The sequence below is a fragment of the Phyllostomus hastatus genome, unplaced genomic scaffold (genome assembly GCF_019186645.2).
Source record: "Phyllostomus hastatus isolate PE091 unplaced genomic scaffold, TTU_PhHast_1.1 phas_scaffold_1066, whole genome shotgun sequence".
NCBI lineage: Eukaryota > Metazoa > Chordata > Mammalia > Chiroptera > Phyllostomidae > Phyllostomus > Phyllostomus hastatus.
Window position 1 is genome coordinate 14478921 of NW_025334004.1, and position 25020 is coordinate 14503940.

At 38.7% G+C, this 25020-nt stretch overlaps 1 protein-coding gene across 9 annotated transcripts in view; it reads left to right on the forward strand.

Annotated features, from left to right (window-relative positions):
- GBF1 (golgi brefeldin A resistant guanine nucleotide exchange factor 1) overlaps window positions 1-25020 on the forward strand; it is a 125861-nt gene that overhangs the window by 4747 nt on the left and 96094 nt on the right. For all 9 annotated transcript variants that reach the window (XM_045853936.1, XM_045853938.1, XM_045853937.1 and 6 more), the window contains exons 2-3: window positions 9773-9878; window positions 11532-11598. In XM_045853936.1, the coding sequence (XP_045709892.1) occupies window positions 9783-9878; window positions 11532-11598 (163 nt within the window). In that variant the 5' untranslated portion in view covers window positions 9773-9782. The remainder of the gene's footprint in view (window positions 1-9772; window positions 9879-11531; window positions 11599-25020) is intronic.

Genomic DNA, 25020 nt, shown 5'->3' on the forward strand with positions numbered 1-25020 from the left:
AAAGTATGCATTATACATGGCAAAAATACGATAAATCTGTAACATAACTATCACACTCAAGCACACCATATGACATTTTAGGTGAAATGTTCAAATTAAAACTATAAATTATTACAACCATGTTATTACCCTACCAGTCACACTCAAGCAGGTATGATCTCTGTCGGACACTGTATTTCACCTAAGAAATGTGAACATGCAAATAGCACATGAGGAGACTTCAGGAAGATAGATGTAAGAATGGGAGCATTATGATTTGGCTGGTGGGTAAAGGAGGATTCTTTTTGTTTCTAGGGTAGCTTCTATGGAAAGTTTGTCACTTTTGGTATAGAAACAAATGATAGGATGCAGAAAGAAGGTTTGTTTGCCAGACTTAGAGTCCTTGTCTTCTGTGAAGTCACTGTTTTCACAAGGGGTGGCTGTAGCTGCACCACTGTTGAAGAGTCAGTCTTGGTGTTTGTTCATTTATCTATTTGTTCATTTAGTATTTATCATTTTCCTTACTATATACCAGACATTGGGAATAGAAAGGTGAATAGTCATGGTTTCTTCCTGAGATGTTCATAGGCTTATGGGGAAGACAGACAAAATAATTATAGATGAGGATAAGATATATTTAAATAGAGCTACGTACATTGTTATGGGGTGACAATAAAGGAGTACTAATATTCTCGGGGGGAGGGGTTAGTTAGGAAAGACTAAACAGAGCTGGCATTATCATAGTAACAGCTACCATGTTTGGGTTTTACTATCCCTGGTACCATGGTACTTTATAGGGTCTTATTTAGGCCCCACAACAGCTGGATGAGGAGGTACTATCTCCATTTTGTAATGGAGAACTGTGAACTGGGGCTCAAGAAGTTAAGAAACTTGGCTAAGTAAGATCATATAGGTAGTAACAGTCAAGATTGGAGTTCAGGTCTGTATTCACTCTGAAGGTTGTTTTTGTAACCACTGTGATATTCTCTCTTACATTGAGTTTTGGATAGAATGAGTAAGGCTTTACCAAGTGGTCAAGAGTGGGGGAAAAGATTAAAAATAGAAAGGGAACAGCATGTGCAAATGCAGAGAGACAGTAAAGACCATAACTTTAAAAAGAAGGAACTTTTGGCCCTGGCTTGTGTGGCTCAGTGGATCGAGCACTGGACTGTAAACCAAAGGGCTGCCTGTTTGATTCCCAGTCAGGGCACGTGCCTGGGTTGCTGGCCAGGTCCCCAGTGTGGGGTACATGAGAGGCAACCACACATTGATGTTTCTCTCCTTCTCTTTCTCTCTCCCTTCCCCTCTCTCTAAAAATAAGTTTAAAAATCTTAAAAAAATAAATAAAAATACTATTAAAAATAAGTAAGTAAAAAGAAGGAACTTTTGGTTGTCTATTTTATATATACAAAGAATATTCAGACATTATCCAGTCATGCAATATGAAAAATAGAGACATTTGTTGTGGAAGATACCAGATACAAGAAACATTGTACATGGGACAATGATACCTCAGTCCCCTTCAAAGTAGACACCTTAGGACCTCACACAGTTCTCCCTATCTCCGTGAGCTGCCCTGTCGTATTTTCTTGAATCTCACTGATGGTCTGAAATCTCTTCCCTTTCAAAGGTGATTTTAGTTTTGGGAAAAGCCAGAAGTCTCAGGGTGACAAATCTGGGCTTTAGGGGAGCTGAGTCACCTGGGTGATTTGATGTTTGCCAAAAAGTTCTTCATGACACGTGATGCATTAGAGGGTGCATTGTTGTGATGAAGCTACCAATCACCAGTTGTCCATAGCTGCAGCTTTCTGAATGAATCATCTGAATAGTTTCCACTAAAGAATGTCCAAGCTTAGTGCAAAATTTGATGCAGATTTGTTATTCCACTCAGCCATTTTGAATGCGACAGCCACATAGTACACAGGCTCACTCGATGACATCTACGGCCCCCACTGACTAGTACAGTGAAGTTGTCATTGTTCACACATGCGTATTGCAGTCCACGTTCCTTGACTGCAGATTATATTGATGTTGCACATACCATTCTTGTTATATTAACAATGGCTGTACTTTTTCTGGATAGATCTTGTATATATAGCATACATGGGGCATCAATATCCTCTACCCAGCTTAAAAAACATCACCCAAACTGAGGCCACCTATGTGCCCTTTCCTGACAGTCACACCCCTCTCCCCCAGCCACTGTTCTAAATTTTTTCTGAGTTTCGCTGGGGTATAGTCTTGGCAGTGTGATTGCTGAAATATAGGATATGAAGTTCTTCCACTCTGCAAGATAATTTCAAATTATTATCCATGAGTTATATCAAAATTTACATACTTACTCTGCAAGATAATTCCAAATTATTATCCATGAGTTATATCAGAATTTACATACAATGCATTGGTCTGCATTTTTACCAATTCTTAGTACTGTCAGATTAAAATTTTTATGTTATTTTTGGAGTGTAAAATGATATCTCATTATAATCTTATTTTGTAATTTTCTTGATTATTAATGAAGCTCATAATCTTTTTATTTAGTTATTTGCTGTTTGTATTCCCTTATTCTGAAAAATGCCTATTCATGTCTCTTGCCAGTTTTGGGGGGGTGGTTATATATATATTTTTAAGATTTTATGTATTTATTTTTAGAGAGAGGGGAAGGGAGGGAGAAAGAGAGGGAGAGAAACATCAATGTGTGGTTGCCTCTCATGTACCCACAACTGGAGATCTGGCCCTCAACTCAGGCATGTGCCCTGACTGGGAATCGAACTGGCATTCCTTTGGTTCTCAGGTCAGTGCTCAATCCACTGAGCCACACCAGCTAGGGCTATATATCTGTTCTTGTAGTTTAGTAGAAGTTATTTTATATTATGAATATTGCTTCTTCATTAGTGGTATGTGTTACAAATATTTTCTCCCAGGTTGTAATTTATGTTTTCCCTCTTTTTTAATGGTGTCTTTGGAATAAGTGTCTTTAATTTTTTAAAAAAATCCTCATCTGAGGATATGTTTATTGATTTGAGAGAGAGGAGGAAAGAAAGAAACATTGACGTGAGAGAGAAATATTGATTGGTTGTACTTTAGAGATTGAACCATAACCTGGGTATGTGCCCTGATCAGGGATTGAACCCACAACCTTTTAGTGTACAGGACCAACCAACTGAGCCTCCAGCCAGGGCTAAACATTTTTAATTTTCTTTTTAAGATTTTATTTATTTTTCAGAGAGGGAAGGGAGGGAGAAAGAGAGAGAGAGAGAGAAACATCAATGTGCAGTTGCGGGGGCCGTGGCCGGCAACCCAAGCATGTGCCCTGACTGGGAATTGAACCTATAATGCTTTGGTTGCAGCCCTCGCTCAATCCACTGAGCTATGCCAGCCAGGGCTTAATTTTTTAAAAAATATATTTTATTGATTATGCTATTACAGTTGTCCCATTTCCCCCCTTCACTCCCCTCTACCCTGTACACCCTCTCCCACCCACATTCCCCCCTTTTAGTTCATGTTCATGTGTCATAAGTTCTTTAGCTTCTGCATTTCCCATACTATTCTTTCCCTCCTCCTGTTTTCTACCTCCATCTATGCTACTTATTCTCTGTACTTTTTCCTATTCTCTCCTCCTCCCACTCCCCTGTTGCTAACCCTTCATGTGATCTCCATTTCTGTGGCTCTGTTCCTGTTCTAGTTGTTTGCTTAGTTTCTTTTGGTTTTGTTTTAGGTGTGGTTGTTAATAATTGTAAGTTTGCTGTCATTTTACAATGCATGTTTTCTTATCTTCTTTTCTTAGATAAGTCCCTTTAATATTTAATAAAATAAGGGCTTGGTGATGATGAACTCCTTTAACTGGACCTTATCTGAGAAGCACTTTATCTGCCCTTCCATTCTATATGAAAGCTTTGCTGGATAGAGCAATCTTGGATGTAGGTCCTTGCCTTTCATGACTTGGAATAACATCTTTAATTTTAACATGGCTTAATTTACCATTTTTTTTTAAGATTTTATTTATTTATTTTTAGAGAGGGAAGGGAGGGGAGAGAGAGAGAGAGAGACAGAGACAGAGACAGAGACAGAGACAGAGACAGAGACATCAATGTGCGGTTGCTGGGGGTTATGGCCTGCAACCTAGGAATGTACCCTGGCTGGGAATCGAACCTGGGACACTTTGGTTCCCAGCCCGTGCTCAATCCACTGAGCTACGCCAGCCAGGGCTCCAATTTTTTTTATAGGTTGTGTTTTTTGTTTCTTGGTTAGGTACTTCTCCCCTATACTGAGATTATGAAAATGTTCTTACATATTATTTTCTAAAAGTTTTCAAGTTTTTTTTTTTTTTTTTACATTTAAGTCTTTAATTCATTTGAAATAGAATTTTTCGTATTCCATGAAGTAAGGATCCACTTTATTGTTTCTGTTTCTTCTGCTTTTGTTTAGATCTAGAGGGAGTTGCCAGTTGATATAGTGACTCCTCTTTGGATCCTCTTGGGGTAACTGGGATGCTGCAAAGCATCATTCTGAGTGCTACGGATCCAGCTTTAAACAGACAGGTCTTTCAAAGGATACAGGAGTATGTTGCTCAGAGTCTCTGGGTCAGTGGCTTTATCTGACCAGGGATGTTAGTCTGTATTTTTTGGTTGTTCCTTCTCGTGTTATTTCTGGTACAAGATAAACCTTAAGTTCTTTTCTGCCACACCTATATGTGGTCTCCACAGGTCTTTGTGACCTTGTGACAAGAGGTTCTGAGCCATCAGGTACCCGACAGCAAGTGGTTCATCAGAGCTTCCCATTTGAAGCTCAAGAACTGATTCCCCTGGAAGATTCCCTGGGTGAAGAGACAAATGCCCAGAGGTTGGAGGGAGATTAGGCAACTCTGCATAGTCTTTGAAAAATAATTCCTTTTTTATTCCCTAGATGTTTTTTTTTCCCCCTTAAGAAAAGAAGTTTAAGACAATATTTTTTTGCTTAGATCTTTGCCAGCTTAGAAAGTTGTTAGCTTTTGGTGCCTAATGAATTTTGATCAAATGTTAGGTTATTTCATTTGGATTCCCAGTTCAAAATTTATCTCTTCCAGGAAGCTTCCCAAATAGCATGTAGATTCTACTAGTTATCAGTTAGTCCCATTAGCACTCTGTTTACAATTTGTAGTACAGTGTTGTTTACTTGTTGGTGTTGTTTTTTAGTATTGGTGTTTTCTCTCATTCTTTTAGTTCTTTGAAAGAGAAATTAAGTATTCTTATTTTAAATTCCTTTTCTAGGCCCCCTGAAATATTTTTACTATGAAGTACAATGATAGGTGTTCTGGGGGCCCTGTCTTATGCAGAATATGCAAATGGAATAATAACCTTATATTGAAGGACTTCCATAATTTGCCCCCCACTTGCTATTCTAGTTTTACCTCCAGTTACTTCCTTAGGAATAATGTTCCAGCCAGTCTGGAATAATCATGATCCCCTAAATACACACCGAATTTTCCTACCTGTAAGCCTTTACTCATGCCATTCTCTCCTTATAATTTTGACTTCCTGAATCCTATCTTTCAGTTGCCTTTCTAGGGCTTCTGCCAGAAATAATATTCTTTGCTTCACTCCTGTAACACTGTGTCACCCATGCATTGGTATTACATATGGTAGTTTGTATGTATATGTATGTGATTTATCTAATGTACTAGATTAAAAATTCCTTGTGGGTTGGTCACAATACAGGCACAATTCTATATGACTCTGCCTAGCATTTTGCTTAGCATGAGCTAAGAAATGTCTGATTGGCTGAAGTAGATGTTACTTAATTAACTGCTGCTTTTAATCACTTATGGATGGAGTAATGCAACTACTTTTCTAAAGAGACTACTCATTTAAAAAAATCAGTTAATTGAAATTTTAAAATAGGTAGTAGGTAATATTTGTATGTGACACAAAATTCAAAAGGTACAAAATATACAGAGAAAAATAAGTCTTCCTATCACCTGTTCCGCAGTTCCCCAGTTCTTTTTAAAAAAAATTTTTATTTATTTTATTTTTAAGCAGAGGGGAAGGGAGAGAAAAAGAGGGAGAGAAACATCAACGTGTGGTTGCTTCTCACATGCCCCTCCATGGGGGACCTGGCCCGCAACCCAGGCATGTGCCCTGATTGGGAATCAAACTGTTGACCCTTTGGTTCACAGGCCAGTGCTCAATCCACTGAGCTACATCAGCCAGTTCTTTTATCTGGAGGCAACTGCTGAGTTTCTTAAAAATCCTTCCAGAGATGTAGAGCATACTCATCTTGCCTAAATAATTTAAGGAAGGAGGGATACTAGAGATTTTATTTTTGCTGATGCTTTTAATTATTTTCAAATTTCTTTTTGTTCTTGGTTCCCCTCCTCCTCAGAAGTTGTATATTCTCATCTTTGAATCTTCTCAGGAAGAGAACATTGATGTGTGTCTAGACCATTTGGAAAGCAGATTGTTTTCTGAGACTAAGCTAGTTATTTATTTAAATTTTCATTAAAATAAATTTTGTCTTGCTTTGGTTGGGAAGCTCAGTTGGTTGGAGCATCATTCTGTACACCAAAGGGTTGTGGGGTTTGATTCCCGATCAGGGCATGTGTGGGAGGCAGCTGATTGATGTTTCTCTCACATCGATGTTTCTCTCTCTCTCTCTCAAATCAATATAACATGTCCTCAGGTGAGGATTAAAATAAATAAATGAATAAAATAAATTTTGTCTTATGTTGGATTCCTTTATGGATTGGGGGAGGTGTTATGGGCCTGGACAAAATTTGTACAAGTTCTTTTTCCTATTATTATAGTGTTTTTCATACTTCTCACTTTCTGGGGGCCCTGTCTTATGCAAAATATGCAAATGGAGCTACTTGCAGGATTCATTTTTTTTAAAGATTTTATTTATTTATTTTTAGGGAGAGGAAAGGGATGGAGAAAGAGAGGGAGAGAAACATCAGTGTGTGGATACCTCTCGTGCATCCCCAATGGGATGTCGGCATCCTGCCAGCTACCCAGGCGTGTGCCCTGACTGGGAATCAAACGGGTGACTGTGTTTTGAAGGCTAGCATTCAATGCAGTGAGCCACACCAGCCAGGGCAGGATTCATTTTTTTCTCTATATCTCTGGTTTAGTTTTCTTTTAGATCCCACTAAACTCTGTAAATGCCTATGGGCAGAAATGTACAGTAATACATTCTGGTAAAAAAAATTAAAATGTTATAGATAAGGCTAGAATATTCTCTGACTATACCCAGATTTCAAAATACCTTCTTTAAAGATAACTACGGTTATTGAGATTGGGGTACATCCCCCTAGACCTTTTATTCTGTGTTTATATATCTATATATACCTGTATAAAATATTAAGTACATTTAACAACATGGATGACTCACAAGCATAATGTTTCCAGGGAAAAGGGCAAATTGCAGAATATTTACAATATATTAGTCACATGAAGTATAAAAATACAGGATAATACTATATATTGTTTAAAGATACATACCAAGGAAATAAAAGTATAAAACAACATAAAAGTTTAGTCAACATCGGATTTAGAATAGTGGGACCTATGAATGAAAGATAGGAGGATATGATTAGGGAGGACACACAGAGACTTCAGTTGTAGTATTCTTAATCTGGCTACTGGCCATTATATTACTCTTTATATCTCAATGCATGTTAAATATTGCATTTTAAAATTTAAAAAAAATTTACTTATTTATTTTCAGACAGAGGGGGAGGAAAGGAGAAAGAGAGGGAGAGAAACATCAATGTGTGGTTGTCTCTCATGTTTACCCCCACTGGGGACCAGGCCTGCAACCCAGGCATTTGCCCTGACTGGGAATCAAACCAGCAGCCCTTTGGTTCACAGGGTGGCACTCAATCCACTGAGCCACACCAGCTGGAGCTACATTTAAAAATTTTTATTTATCTGATTCCTTTGTCCTGGCTGGCGTGCCTCAGTGGATTGAGCATGGGCTGCGAACCAGGCATGGTGGGTTCAATTCCCAGTCAGGGCACATGCCTAGGTTTCAGGCCACGACCCCCAGCAACCGCACATTGATGTTTCTGTCTGTTTCTCTCTCTTTCTCCCTCCCTTCCCTCTCTAAAAATAAATAAATAAAATCTTAAAAAAATTTTTTTATTTTATATTTTATTTTTTATTTATTGATTTGAGAGGGAGTGTTAGAGAGAAAGAGGAACATTGATTTGATGTTCCACTTATTTATGCATTCATTGGTTGATTCTTGTATATGCCCTGACTGGGGATCAAACCTGCAACCTTGATGTATCAAGACAATGTTCAAACCAACTGAGCTACCTGGCCAGGGCAATATTGAAAAAAAAAAGTGTGTGTGTGTGTGTGTGTGCATGCGTATTTAAGACAAATTAAGTACAGATCACTAGCAAAGTGTTTTTTTCTTTAAAGTCTTTATTTATTTTTTTAGAGAGAGGGGAAGGGAGGGAGACAGGGAGAGACACATTGATGTGTGAGAGAAACATTGATCGGTTGCCTCTTTCACACCCCCACCCGGGGACCTGCCCTGCAACCCAGGCATGTGCCTTAATTGGGAATTGAACTGATGACCTTCCAATTGTCAGGCTGGCACTCAACCCACTGAACCACACCAGTCTGGATAATATTGAATATTTTTAAAACTAAAAATCTAGGGAGGAGGGGACAATGGAGGAAAAATGGGGACATCTGCAATATTGTCAACAATAAAAATAAAGAAATAAAGAAAAAAAAACAAAATCTAGCCTTTTCTGTAAGATGGGTTTGTTTTTACACTAGTAGTCACACACAATATATCTGACCACTCCTTCCATGTCTTATTTGTTTTGTATCCTTAGCATTCTGAAAGATGTTTTATGCATAGTAATTTCTGGGATTCTTTCGCTTACCCTAATAGCCATACTATTTAACTTTCCTTTAGCCAGATCTAAATGTTTGTCTAACTGTATACAACACCACCCCCACCTTTTTCCCCCTTTACTTTTCAGATTTTGTCCTTCTGAGGAGGGGTTCTAAATAATGGAAAGTTGTTAGTTGGTTTTACATCCTTCTAGGGTTTCTCTATGCCAAGAAGAAATAAAAAATATATATATATATATTTTCACCTGGGGAGAGAATTAAATCTTTTCTAGGTGCTGTTCTAGGCATCAAAGAAAATAGTAGTTAAGTGGTAATTAAGTTGGGAGCACTTAAAATACTAAAATAGTTTTTCAGCTTCTATTCAGAAATTCATATAGAAGCAGTTTTAAAAAGAATCTACCTTTCAGTCTGCTTGTTAGAAGTTTCTTGCTAAAAGCAAATGAACTTGACTTTTCAGAACTTTTCAAAGGTTGTATCACTGCTGCTGTCCAGTTTTATGGAGCTGATTTGGCAGAGTTGATATAGTCTGTAAGTTGACATTGTAACCATGGTTCCAATCTAAGGCTATTTTTTCAACAGCCTCTATTCTTTTAGCTTGAAACTTCATTATTTATTGAATGGATAAAAAAGAACAAAGGGAAAATCTGAAATATTGATAATATATCTTTAAAACACAGATGTATCTGCATACCTAATGACATTATAGGAGAGATTTTTGGGGACAATTAACTTTGAAGAATTTGACATGTTTGCTAGAGATTGTTGAAGTGCCTTTGAGAAATTGCCTGGATTGATGCTTTTTGAATTATATCTTAAAAACTTCCAGAAATCTTGGTACTGAAAAGTTAAATTGTAATTCTAAACTTACTAGCTACAGATTTAAGTGTGGATATGCTCTGGGTAAGCAAATATTAACTAGACTTTTTTCTTAACTGTTTTGGTAGATTTGCCAGGATGGTGGATAAGAATATTTACATCATTCAAGGAGAGATTAACATTGTGGTTGGGGCCATCAAACGAAATGCCCGATGGAGCACCCACACTCCATTGGTAAGTGGGGAATGAGTGGAAGGCTTGGTCACTGATTTGTGCATGGTTAAAACAGTAGTCTGTTGCCTAGTGATAATAAGAATAGTAGGAAATCAGAATTGTTCTTGATATCAAGGATCCTTGTGTTTTATTCCAACTAGTGTCAAATTTATAGACTGCCTTTTTTGCTCTAAGACCCAAAAGATGAAACCATTCTTTTCTTTATTTTTAAAGCAGTCATTTTAAAATTTGATTTATGGGGGTGTGAGGAGAGAAAGAGAGAGAGAGAAACATCGCTTTGTTGTTCCACTTATTTATATATTCATTGGTTAATTCTTGTTTGTGTGCTGACTGGGGATCAAACCTGCAACCTTGTCATTTTGGGACCAACACTCTAACCACCTGAGCTACCTTAGGTGGTTAGCCTAAGAAGCTAACCACCTAAGAATTGTACCTTAGGTGGTTACACCTAAGGTAACCACCTTAGGTAACCACCTAAGGTGGTTACATCTAAGAAGAAGAATTGTACCTGATACAATTCTTCTTCTAACTGTTCTTGTAAACAACTTAAGCTAGTGTTTGGGACCTCTTTAAAATGCCTAAAAATGTCAGAAAGATTTCTTATGTTTTAATTCCCTAGGGCTGTCAAATTCATTTAAGTTAGTTTAGTTATTTATACATGGAGTATGGCTTGGTGATGGTATTCCTTGGGAGTTCAGCAAGCTTCTGTATATAGTGTAGGCCATATCTTGCCAGTCAGATGAATAAGAAATTTACCTACTGTAAAGATGGCTTCTTTGTTGTGTACATATGTTCAAGGATTTTTTTTGTGTGCAATTGTACAAAACACTTTTTGGCACAATTGTAAAAAACAAATTTAGACATTTCCAACTTGGCATTTAGAAATTTCTCATGTTCATTTATAAAAATAGATTGTTTTAGAAGTGAGATGCAGTTAGGAATGTCTTTGAAGTGAATATGTATGATTATATAATGAGTACAAAGAAGGAGAAGAGTATAGAATAACACACATGTCTTAGTCTGCTTGGGATGCTGTAACAAAATACCACAAACTGGGTAGCTTATGAACAACAGAAATTTATTTTTCACAGTTCTGGAGCCTGGAAGTCTGAGATCAGGATGCCAGCATGGTCAAGTAGGGGCCCTCTTCTGGGTCTCAGACGTCTCATTCTGCCCTCAACATGGTGGGACCGGCAAGGGAGCTAGCTCTCTTGGGCCTCTTCTATAGGGCAGTAATTCCATTCATGAGGGTTCTGCCTTCATGACCTAATCTTCCGCCTTTTAAAGACCCCACCTTCTGATGGCACATTAGACACTAGTATTTCAACATGTAAGTTTTGAGTTTTGAGGTGACACAAATGTTCAGACCATAGCAAATATGAAGGACCTGGCAATCAGTGGTAGCTCAAGTGCTGTGGTCATGGTATTGATTAGTATTTCAGTATTTATTATTTTAGGTAAGCCCAGAGGACCTCTATGAATTAAGAGATTAAGGAACTGGAAAAATGTATAGATAGCTTTTTTTCCCTAAGAAGAAAAACTTACTTGACTTTCTGGTTAGATTCAGAGAAAGAGCCCTTGATCTGTCCTTTATTTCCCTTTTCCTCTTTGTCCGACAGTGACTTTTTTAAAAAAAATACCTATGTATTACAGGATGAAGAACGGGATCCTTTGCTGCATAGCTTCAGTCATCTAAAGGAGGTTTTAAACAATATAACAGGTAAGTCCTCACATCTATGTAGACTACTTATCCTGGTTTAAAAAAGAAACAATAAAAACATGTTTTTGATTTACCGCAGGGCTAGACAACTTTTTCTGTAAAAAGCTATTGCAGGGACGGACAGAGTTTTTCTGTAAAGTAAATATTGTAGGCTTTGCAGGCCATCTCAGCTGTGCAACTGCTCAAATCCGCACTGTAGTTCAAAAGCAGACATAGATAATACTTAAATGAATGAGTGATAAATAAGAAGGTTGCAATCCAGGTTTGACCCTTGGGTATGGATTGCTCCTGGTTTACTGTATTGCTGGTCCTTTTCCTAGAGTTCCTAGGACAAGGGTGTCCCACTTCAGTGGGGAATCAGCATTCATGCAGTGATAAGTTTCCTTCATTATTTATAAGCTGTTTTAGTTACTTTTTTTGGCTTTGTTTTGTTTTATCTACTTTCTTTGTCTACCTCATGCATGCCATGAGGTAGGATATTGGTGGCATAAATAAAGTTTTTAGTATTTGCAGTAAAAGCTTTCTCTTATAGAAAGTCATTGTCACGTTTAGGACCTTAGCTTTCTCTACTGCAGGTTCTTCAGTCTTTATGTGTTCCTGGGATTTTTTTCCCCCACCTGGTTTCCCTAATCATAATGAGCTTATGTAATATTTACTGAGGGGGACCCAAAAAAGCCCCAGAATTTATTTATAAAAATAAATAATAAATGCCTAATTGTGTATAAAAAATTGTGTATTTAGTTTTATGTGTTTAAATTTCAGCCACCTTCAAAGTACTCTCTATATGATGAAATACCCCTATCGATATGTTTTTTCCTCAAAAGTTGCTCAAAACAATTTTTGAATTTGTTGATTTTGATACCTTTTAGTGGATCTGCCGTTTTACCTCTTCCACATTGGCAAAACTTTCCCCTTTGAGGACTTTTTTCACCTGGGGAAATTTAAAAAAAAGTCACTCAGGGCAAGATTGGATGAATAGGGAGAGTAGGGCACCAGGGTCATGCCATTTTCAGTCAAAAACTGTTGAATACTCAGAGTGCTGTGGGCAGGTGCTCTTGTAAATCACCCACCATTAAATGGGCAAATGTGCCTTGGCCGGTGTGGCTCAGTGGATTGAGTGCCAGCCTATGAACTGAAGGGTTCGCAGGTTTGGTTCCCAGTCAGAGCACATGCCTGGGTTGCAGGCCAGTGTTTCTCTCCCTCCCTTCCCGATGTGTAAGAATCTTAGAAAAATTTCACTGAAGCTGAACACAGCTTCTCAGAACAACGCCAGCTGGTACATTGATGCAGTTGGGTTCCCAGAATACTCAGCCAAGGAAGCCTGTACTACAAGGGACCCGTCCTCTAGAGGATAATTCTGTTTTTTTTTTTTATTTTGGGGGAGGGGGTCCCTCTTTGTATATGTTTAGAATTTTAAAATCCACTTTCATCTTTATTACCTTTTTGAACTCTTACACAACCCTGTAAGGGTGGATTGGCATATATTGTCCCTTTTTTGAATGAAGTTGAAACCCAGAGACCTTTTAAGTGATTTAGCTGATTTCACACTGATCCTAAGGGGTGGAGTTAAAACTAGAATTCTGGTCCCTAATGCCTGGTTTAGTACCCTGTTTTGTATTGCTTCTGTTCATACAATTGGAGGAGAATGTACATAGGAAGTACCTTATATATGTATATATCTGTGTGTTCAAGGGGAGGCAAGCCTAAATACCTTTCTTTGGGTTTTTCAAGGCAGGGGGTGGGGGGCAATAGAGACTAAAAGGGAAAGCCTCAGAGCTATGTTATTGTGTTGACTGTAAAAGACAAATGTTATATCCCCAGAATGGTTTTAGTTAGTAATGTATCTAAGGCCACAATTGAAATTGTTTTTTAGGCTTATGTAAATTAAATAACTATAAACAAACAAATACATTTCCTCCTTTTCATGAGGAATGTAGAAGAATATTTGGAGAAAAATAATTCCTTTTTACTTCCTAAACATTGGCTGAAGTTATCTGAGGATTCTCTATGTGTTTTTGTTAAAGGAGCAAATGCCAAGCTATTAAAAAGCATTGGAAATGTTAGCCAAGAAGGATCAAGTATAGAGGAGGTAGTTGTTGGCTAATTAGCAGGGTGAATGTTGCAACTAGGTGCCAGGTTCTTACTTTATGGCTTATATTGTAAGTGACTTCTATGCTTTAGAAAGAGTTGGCTGCTTGCACAGATTTTTTTTTTTTAACCTTACAGATAAAGCTTACATATTCAAATAAGAAAGAAAATATAGTGAGTAGATATTTATAACTTTCTTGGTGGGTCAGAGTTCAGAGTACTATCTAAGAGATGTTAAGAGGATTAAACAATGAATATATTTTGAAACATTTAGCAAACATTTAAAATTTTTATTTATTTATTTTTTGAGAAGGGGGAGGAAGGGAAAAAGAGAGAGAGAGAAACATCAATGTGAGAAACATTGATCAGCTGCCTCTTACATGTACCCAGGCATGTGTCCTAACCTGGAATGGAACCTGCGACATTTTGCTTTGTGGGACTACGCCCACCCAGTTGAGCCACACCCATCAGCCTGAGCAAACATTTTATACATAGCCTGGGATTGTTGTATTGTTTGGGAACACCCTAAAATGGCTGAGATCAGACTGGAGGAGCCTTATAGGCCTTTTGGGCACTCTGTGGACATTGAGGAGCTGAGGTGGTGCCGCTGTCCTGACAGCCACATTTCCTGTTTGCCGTCCAGTCCATATCCCAAACTTGTTTTCTCTTTCCTGACGTATCCTGAGATTTAAACTCATGTCTGTGGTGAGTAGTACAGTCCAGGACTTGGGGGTGGATAGACCATGTAAGAGCTACCAAGTTGAGCCTGCTGCCTAATTTTCTTACACCCTAGGGTTAGGCATCCAGATTATCTGCTGTATGAAACTAATAAAAACCAGAATGTGCTGAGAAGCTAGTTCTGTTAGTGGTACTAGGAACATACCTGGGTTGTACCAAGCTTTCCTCTGGAGGAAGAAAGAAGGTGTAAGTATTTTCTAGGGGCCAACCGTGTGGCAAATGTTGAAATTGTGCCTGCCAAGGTTGCCCCATTGTTCTTGGGTTTTAGCATATGACTTGCCTGAGAAAATGACAGAGTGGACACGAAATAGAACATTTCATGGCCTTTTGATTGGTTCTGACCCCCCACAAGTGCTGGCTTCTAGAAGCAGGTTTATGGGTCAGCTGCCCCTGTGGTCCTGGACTCTGCAATCCATGACCAATTTTTTGTTTCTTTTACTGAAACAAACAGATTTTTCTGATTGGCAGTGTCAGGAGGACTGCTTTCTTGGAAGCCTGTTAATGGTAGGAGGCTGGGAAAGGGTTTTGAACTTGGAGAGAGTAACTAATGAGACTGCTCTTGCTATGTGACTAGAAATGGTGTACTACTTAGATTGGAGGAGGTATGGCAGGAATTCTAGGACTTCCACTCAGTTTAATTCATGAAACTGACTTGGGCATGGTCTGTTTTTACACAGGCTTTCTATTTGCATTTTTTCTAGACTTTCTCCTGGCTTAGTTGCTTAAGAATAGTAATGTTGGAAATAGGTGCTTCATTGGACATCGTCAAAACCAAAATTATTTTTCCCCTTTTCTTATAAATAGAGGATCATTTAAATACATAAGCACTATCTATTCCTTCTGGAGTATTATCTGAGTATTATGAAGGAAATAAGTCCATACCTGTTATTCTCATAGATATGTATCTCTGGACCACATTTGAAGACAGGATTTGCCCAAACTGCATGGTTACTTCATGCTCTGTAGCATTTAGAGTAATAGAATATTCTAATACTGAATCTAAAGACAAGGCTGCACTTGGAAGATACAGGGTGCCAAAGAGCAAAGTTTGCATACTGCTACTTTGGATAAAGTCTTTGCTCACCACCGGTGAGACTTGACTGCTGCCCCTTTTATGAATCCCCTTTTAGGAGGTTATTCTGAAGAAGTTAAAGCAGCTTTGTGATTGCCAGGGGTGAGGATGGAGTGTGGAGAATGGGTACAGGTTTCTTTTTGGGGTGATGAAAATGTTCTGGAATTAGATAGTGGTGATGGTTGTACCACTCTGTGAATATACTAAAAACCATTGAATTTTATACTTCAAAAGGGTGAATTTTATGGAATGTGAATTATATCTTAATTTTTGAAAACAGCAGATGTAGGTTGGAAAAGTGATGGGATTTACCAGTTCTTTCTCAGGGCTCAGAACTATGGAGGGAGGCCTCTACTGTATTCAATGCTATGCTTTAAACCCATTGTCCAGCAAAGGCAGCATAAGGCTCTGTTCAGCCTCCTGGCCCAGTTTGTCCTTTTATGTCTCTCTCATTAACTCCAGAAGCACATGGCTTTTATATTTAAATTTATTCAAGCTGTAATCTTTGACATTTGAGTTAGCTTTTAGTACAGTTTTGCATTTATAGTAATATATATTATGTATTTTCTCTATCCCCAAAGAATCCATTTTAATCTTTTCCGGTTGCAAATTTCAGCCTGTCTTGTCCCATCTTCCCTCTCTTGCTCTCTTTCCCCTCCCCCCACAGAGTGTGTTTGATCAGGTGTGGCAGGAATATCCACTGTCAAGCTGCGCCCTTTATATTAGTCAATATTATCTTTCTCCCCCCTCCCTGTCTGTCTGCTCCTTTGGGCTTTCCCAGTTGATTTATAATTTTGGAATTCTCATCGGAGTCTGTAATACAGTTTGTTCATTATTTAACCAAAACCTGTTTAATGAGCAGAGAGAGGCAATGTAAATGTTAGGCATGTTGCAGTGATGTACCTTTGTGCTTCTCAAAGCGGGTGGGTAGTTAACTCTGTGCTGCCTGCAGGGCTGGGGTGTCCTGGCTTTAGGGGCAGAAGGACCACTGCCTCTTCCTTACATCTGCCTAAGCCCTGCCATGGGCTTAGATTCCAAAGACATATTTCCTTTTATCCTTCTAGAGATCTTGTGGGGGCTCTTGCAAAGAGATATCTTCAGTCTCATAGCTAGTCTTTGTGGTAAGATCTGTGGCATGGGATAGAGGATGGAAGGGAAAGTGAAATATCAGGATACTTGATATTACTCTTGGTTTTAGGTCTGAAGAGAGAAGATAGTTTAGAAAAATCCTTCTAGCTGATATGGTCTGTGGTCTTTGATTTCTTTGTTCCCAGACTAGACAAGTGTTTGCAAGCCTTAGTACCATTTGAGCTTCACCAGAAATTGAACCGGTAACCTTTTGCTTTGTGGAAAACCTTTTGCTTTGCTTTGTGGCTCAGTCAACTGGGCCACACCAGTCAGGACAGTAATCACCTCTTAATGACTTTAAAGCCTTCAGGGCCAGGGCTTGAGGAAGACTTCTTAGTGGTGTTGGGGGTGGCATTGTGGTGGGTACTGAGTTTGCCTTTGGAGATTTAACCCCAGGCCTTTTAAATTATAAGGATCTCTGAGGAATGAGGGTATTCAGCATAAAACTAAGGTGATCTTGAGGTCCAGTATAAGCACATGTGGTAATTATGGAACTGTTTTAGCTTCTTGGACATCTTTCTGGGATCCACCAAGATTTGGATTCCTTTTAGGTCTGGCTTATTGAATTGCTTCTAACCGATATTTATTGACTGTTATGTGGTAGGCATTTTGCTTAGGCATTGGATCTATCATAGTTGACAAACAGGCAAATTTTCTTCCTGTCCTTATAGCCACTGGTTTACAAGACTAGTAGCTCTAGATGACCATTTCAGGATGACCTTTGTGTCCTTTACTCTGTGCCATATGGTCCCTATCAGGTATGGAGTGGATGATACTGAAAGAGAGTAACCTCTTGCCATTTTTTCTTGTTCCTACTCTTACCTTTGCTGATGAAACAAGCCAAAGAAATGAATAGAAGTTATAGCTTATATACATTTGCTAATTTGACTTTCTCATGTAAAACCATTGTTGCCAGAGTTTAGATATTCCCAAAGACATTGGTGGATTGCTTAGAGTAACTCTGAGGGATAGCCTATTTCTTTATTGAGCTTACCTGGACAGCAAGATATGATGTATTTGAGTTTAAGAGAGAGAAGCAGGTGCCTGGAGAAAGTGGATATATCAGGAATTTATTTAAATATAGTTTATCCTGGACAAACACACCTGTAAGATACTGTCTATCTCAAGCTTTGTGAATTAAGAGTCTGAGCTAGGAGGTTTGAATCCATGTAACCTCCAGAGGTTTGCAGAGAACATTTAAACAGAGTCCGGATGCCAACCTGTGAGGAACTAATACTTAACATTTATCTGGCCTAGGCCTCTTAGAAATAGCCTTCTAAGTAGAAGTGAAACTCTCCAAGGATGCTTCATACCTGAATTTTAATGTTTCAATTGGAAGATGGGGAGGTATAAGGAAAAGAAATTTTAGTAGTCACTGTCTGGAAAAAGATTGAGTAAGGATATATTACTTGAAAAAAATTTTTGCTCGAGTTGTCATCTCCCATACTGAGTGAATGCATACTTTCACTTTTTAAAAAAGATTTTATTTATTTATTTTTAGAGAGGGGGAAGGGAAGGAGAAAGAGAGGGAGAGAAACATCACTGGGTGGTTGCCTCTTGTGCGCCCCCCACTGGGGACCTGGTCTGCGACCCAGGCATGTGCCCTGACTGGGAATTGTGTACCTTGACTGGGAATTGAACCAGTGACCCTTTGGTTCACAGGCTGGTGTTCAGTCCACTGAGCCACACCAGCCAGGGCTTGTCGTCGTTGTCGTCTTTTTGTGCAGGGGCTTATGGTTTGGAGAATAGTAGAGTAAACAATATATCACTGTTAATCAGCATGAGAAGAAAGAGCTTTGTCCTACTTGGAATGGAGCTTGTGAATTGTTCAAAGCCTGACTAAGTGGAGGCTGAAAGAACCAAGTTAATAAAAATTGGCAGACAAATTCATGTAATGGGCTGAGTGTTGGAAGAGGCAGGGTTGGACAAACATATAAGTATTTATTTCCAATGCCCTTTTTGTTTTTCTTGTTCTATAGTAAAATATAAGAATATATTAATTTGGAGATTATTGAGTAACTTATTAGGATATGACTTGAGTTTGAGTCAGACTGACTTTGGCATCTTGGAATCTTGGTGGCTTGATTGGCCTCAGACTTGTGGGCATTTTAGCACAGTTAGAGAAAGTAAAAATACTGTGATTCTTTATTCCCCAGGTATTATTTATATAAATAAGGTAGCTCCAGGAGGCCTGTATTTTGATGACTTGACTTTGTCATTTCTTTTTTTTTAGTAGGGCCTTTCCCAACTGATCTGAACCCTCTTCACTTGACATTTCTAAACAAAGAAGTTCTTCCAAACATTTATTTATCTTTGGGGTTAGAAAATTACTTTCTTGAGAAAATGCAGCTCTGCATCGTTTGGCTTCTTATGGGTCCAGCTCTCCCTTTTTTGCTTCCTAATACTTAAACTCAAACATTAGAACTAGTCTGCTGGCACAGAAGTAGCAGCACATTTTCCACTACATGTATGTGAAAGAGGGTTGTAAAAAAAGGAGGGGGGTCATCCTTAATAGCTTGGCTCTCAAAGGCAGAGGCAAAGGAACCTAATTTCTAATAGAGGTTAGGGAAGGGTAGGGACAGTATGATAGTGTGGCCTGTGGTGGGTGTTAGTATTGTTCTCACTGCCATTATCCTCTTTAGCACAGTCACCTCTTTAGAGGCCTGAAATTATTCTCTGGGTGTGTGCCGAACTTGCTATGACAGCAGTCAGATGGGTAGAAAGAGGAAAAGCCAGCTGCTGCTTTGTTTTTAACAGGGAGGCAGGCAGAGTCCCTTTCTTTTTTTCCACCCACTCAAACTCAGTGCAAGTGCCAGGAGGGTTTCAGAAGAAGCCACATGTTTGAAATTCAGTGTGCAGTTTTGTTAGGAGAGATAGTAAAGAGTTATTTGTCTCAGCCATGCCCCTCTGACCACCTCTTTATGTTAATAGATGCTTAATTGGTCACCTCAATTTCTAAAGTGATACTGAATATGTTTATGGAAAGAGTGAGTGTATTGGTCTTTTCTCTCCTAGCACCCATTAAAAGATAGAGCTGGGTATACATACAACAACATGGAGATTATATCATTTCAGCTCAGATCACCTCATTAAAAAAGAGTGGTAAATGGAGAACAGTGACTACCTTAAGCTCTCCATTTTGCTTCTGGAAACTAGGTGACAAAATGCTCCTTCCCAGTTCTGAGGCCTTTGTTCCATCACTTTGGTCTTGAGAGATCCCAAAGGACTTAGATGGACAAGCACTCCTGGCTGCCTGTTGGCTGGCTTCTCATTGCATCTCTTCTGTAATACCAGCCTTTTGTTAGCACTAATACTACTGGAAGTTGGGTTGTGAAGGGCTGCCACATGTGTACTCATCACAACTGACCTTTCCTTGTTCCATGCCTATTGAGCGATTACTTGCCCATTTGTGGAACTCACATTATTGCCTTGGATTTTTGGCCCAGTGTGAAGTGGGGGCATCCAGGAAGTGGACTGATAGACTGTACATCAGAGGGCAATAAATTGGCATTTGATTTGGTGGAAAGGCAGGGCCAGATGTGGTAAGGGAGCAAAGGTTTTTCTGCAGTCAGCCTTGCAGCTTGCCTCCAGGTGTCTTGGAAAGCAGCTTGGGAACTGGAGGCTTAGGGTAGTTGGGGACATTAGTTGTAGAGGAAAAGGATCAAAGGGACTTCTGTGTTATGTGCCCTGATTTGGGAAAAGTCCTCTCAAAGTAGGACAAATAATGTTTCCCTGACATTGGTAGGAATTTTTCTACTGATTATTCTTACTTTTCAAATAAAATGAGTTATTAATTGGCAGGAAAAAATATATAAAATTTGGGAGATTCTTGACAAGGGCTTACAGAATAAGAAAGCCGTGTCCCACATGAGCCTTTTCACGAAGATTCATTCTTCTTTTTGGACAAACACAGGTTTAAGAAAACTGGCTCCAAACTGATGATAATGTGAAAGCTAAGGTATCATTGTGACTGTCCTACCATGGGCCACAAGTGGCATCTTTCAGACTGTAGGTTGAATTCCATTAGTGGATTGTGGTGATATTGTAAAGGGTTACACAGCATTTTTCCTCAATTTTTTATTATGAAAAATTTCAAACATACTAACAATTGAAATAATATACCACAGTGACCACTCACATCCCATACTGAGTCACAGTTTTTAACAGTTAGCCATATTTGCTTTATCCATATGTATGTGTATTTTTTCATAAGCCATTTGAAAATAAGTTGCAGACATGATATTTCACCCTTGAATCCATCAGCATGCATCCTAAATAAGGACATTATCCTACATAATTATAGTACCATTATACCTCTAAGAAGCTTAACAATAATTTACAATATTAGCTAATATGCAGTATTAGCTATATTTAAAAATTTCCCATTTGTCCCCAGATTTCCTTTTGCAGTTATAGTTGGTTTCATAAGCCAGAATCCATGCAAAATTGTCATTTCATTAGGTAGTTATATCTGGTTATACTTAAAAAATCTAAACAGCTTCCTCTACCTTTTTTTTTCCCCTCTTGGCATTAACTTTTTGAAGAGACTAGGGCATTTATTTATTTTATTTATTTTTTCTTAAGATTAATTTATTATTTATTTTTAAAGAGAGGGGAAGGGAGGGAGAAAGAGAGGGAGAGAAATGAAACATCAATGTATGGTTGCCTCTCACATGCTCCCTACTGAGGACCTGACCTGCAACCCAGGCATGTGCCCTGACTGAGAATCGAGCCGGAGACCCTTTGGTTCGCAGGGCGGCACTCAATCCACTAAGCCACACTAGCCAGGGCACATTTATTTTTAGAATGTTCTACATTCTGGGTTTGTTTTGTTATTGTGGTGTCATTTTACTTGTTTCTCTATCCCATATATTTCCTATATTCTAGAAGTTAGGATTAAAGGCTTAATTTGGTTCAGGTTAACTTTTTTGGCAAGAATATGTCATTAGGTGCTACTGTGTACTTCATTAGGTGCTACTTTGTACTTCATATTGTATCACCACTTACTGTCAGGTTATCCCCAGTATTGGTGGTGTTAAGTTTTACTACTTGCTTCTGGTGGTGACTGCCATATCTCTCATTGTAAAATACTTTTTTGTTTGCAGTTAGTAAGGATCCTGTGAAGTAATAATTTGGTACCTTCTGAATATCCTGCTCTATAATATTCTTTTGCCTAATGATCATCCACTGATCAATTTTTACCAGAATCATTTATTTCAGTAGAGGTTGAAGAATGATGATTTTCTAATTGACATTCTTTCTACATTTGTTAGCTGGTGTTCTTTGCGAAGAATTTTTTCCTTCATGTACTGAAGGACGAACCACAGTTTCTCCTAAAAAGTCAGGGGAAATGCTTAATTTTTTCCCTTTAATTGCCAATCTTCAAAGTAAGGAGTTAGTGTCAATGACTACCCATGTTGGTAAATGAGGGGTTTCCCCCTTTTTTGGGCTTGTGAATATTTATTTATTCAGTGTTTTATAATTAATTACATTTATGATAATTTTTGGTGCTCAATCATTCCAAGTTTAACCAGTGAGAGTCCCTTCAAACTAGCTCTCATGTCTCTTTGATTATGACCCCCTTGAGCACTTCTTTGCTTTCTGGTACAAGCTATTGGCATTAAGGGAGGGGAAAAAAGAAATAGAATGGAAAGAATTAGTGCATCACGTAATAAGGATAAGTACTATTTTCGGAAACTTTTGTTTCAATTAGAAACATGTATGTGTTCTGGGTTACAGTGTAAACTGTATTTCTTTCTGTAGGTCATGGTTAAAAAAAGTTAGAAAGTTCTGGTAGAGAGAGCTTGTGATTTACTTCTGTTCTAGCACTAGTTTGAATTTGTCTCTGCAATATTATTTCTTGGGCTAGGACTCAAAAAAGGTGTTGAGTCAGGGTGCCTCGTCTACCATATTCTTGGCATTCTGCCAAGGACTCTCTGAAAGTACCTTAGTCCCCTTTATTTTTAGGACTATTACATCTGGGTTTCATCCCTATTAATGTTAATTTCAGTAAAGCATTTCTTTCCCTGTTATTTTTTATTATCTCATCCCACCAACTTTATTGTGGTATAATTGACATATGATACTGTGTTAGTTTAAGGTGATAATTTGATACATGTATATGTTGAGAAATGATTACCACAATAAAGTTAGTTAACACAATCATCATCTAACATAATTATAATTTGTGTGTGTGGATGTGTGTGAAGGGGGGCGGATGGTGAGAACATTCGAGATCTGCACTTGTCCTCACTGGTGTGGTTCAGTGGATTGGGCGTTGTTTTGCAAATAGAAAGGTTGCTGGTTTGATTCCTGGTCAGGAAACATCCTGGGCTGTGGGCCAGGTCCCTGGTTGGAGGTAGTTGAGAAGCAACCAATCAATATTTCTTTTGCACATGGATGTTTCTCTTCCGTTCTCCCTTGCCCTTCTCCCTCTCTAAAAATAAATAAAATCTTTTAAAAAAGACCTACTCTCTTAGCAACTTTCAAATATATAATGCAATAGTTAACTGTAGTTACCACCATGCTATATATCAGTTCCCAGAGTTGTACCCTTTGATCAGCTTCTTCCCATCTCCCCTGTCACCCAGCCCCTTGGCAACTACCAGTCTACTCTCTGTTTCTATGAGTTTTTTATCTTTCTCTGACATTTCACTTAGCATAATGTCCTCAAGGTCCATCCATGTTGTTGCAAATGGAAGGATTTCCTTCTTCTTTACACCTGAAACAGTTCTGTTTATATGGTTGTTTTTCTCTGGATTAATCAGCTTTCTTAAGGCAGAGATTAGTTTGAGACCATTTGATTCATAACAGTCCTGGAGAATGTTGTTCTTCCTCAAGGAAATAAGGATTGGGGATGTAATTGTGACTGACTAGTCACTTTGCATCTTGTACCTTGTCACTTTTATATGATGTTAAGCCGACTTGTCCAGGGAAGGGGAGATGGTACATCATCATAAACATGGCCTGGCCATCCTTTTGAATCCTTTTGGTAGGTTGAGGGCAGGAGTCATTTGTATTGGAAAAACTTCAAAACAGAACCTTCTTCAGGAACTTTGCTCTTTGCACTTAATGTGTACCACACACTGAATTAGGTGTTAGGGACCTAATTTTCAAGGAGGCAGGCATAGTTCCTGTCCTCCTAAAGTTTCTGGTCGGGTGGGCTGGCAATCTGAGAAGCTCTGGAATTTGGACAGCTGGCACTGGTTTGAAGTCTGTCCAGCGTCCACATGTAACCTCAGGAAATTGTTGTATGCCCTGTGTGCTGAAAGATGTTCTAGGATGGTCTGAAGAACAGCAGTGGTGTTTGTGTGCATTGTCTATCCCACCCGCACTTCTGCCCCACCTTCTGCCTGGTAGTAACTGAGTGCAAGGTGGTTTCATTAGGTGCTTAAAGGTCTTGGCTGGCTTAGGGCTCGATTAGTCCATTTATACTCACCTTTGATTAATTAGTCTGTGCATCTCAGAACTGAATTCACTAAAATTTACCATAGGATAAGATGTAAAAATTAATAAACAAGAACCTCATTTAAAATGTAATGGGGGGCTAGAAGAGAGAACTCTCACACGTGACATTCGATACCCCTACTAACCCCAACAGGAGGAGATGTATCTTGCCTTTCCAATAGGAAGTGTTACTACTCTATTAGGTCAGCAGGAGGAAAAAAAGATTCCTCCTTACCCACTAACAGCTCAACCAATGACAGACTGCCAAAACTCAGCCAATGCAAAGTACAGTTACTGTACCTAGAACCTTCAGTTTCCTCCAAGAGATTCCCAAGTCCATAAAAGAGGGATCCTCTTCTTTATTTCTCTTGGGTTTGCATGTGGTCCACCATTAGACTGCGGGTCCTGAATTGTTATTCTTTGTTGCTGCCAGATAAACCCATTTTTCTAGAGAAATATCTGGCTATTTGTTTAGGGCCAACAATGTCAATGTCTGATTGCCTTTTCTAATAAAGTTTAGTTTTGCATTTGAGCCATCTCAGGCTTGGACTTTGGGCACAATTGTTAGGATTTTGAAGTCTGGAGGCACAAAACAAAGATTTTAATAGCTAGCTAAGGTGCTGAAAGGATAAGGGAAGTTCTTTTCCATAGCTTAGATCTAATAGTCCCAGTTAAAAAATAACATGAGCATTTTTTAGTAGCAACCCATTGTCTTTAGCCCAAGGAACTCCTGCTAGGGAAGAAATATCAAAACTCATGTAACTTTGGATAGGTCTTGACTTCAAATTAGTTGAACATCCCATTATATATTTATCTTTTGAATCTCAGATAAAGCGCCTGTTTTAGACTAGACCTTGGGAACTTTGGGTTGTCCCAGAGAATGCCCTTAAGAAATGTCCTTTTTTTCCTTAGGAAAAGTATTCCTAGGATTTTCAGGAGCTCAAAGAGAT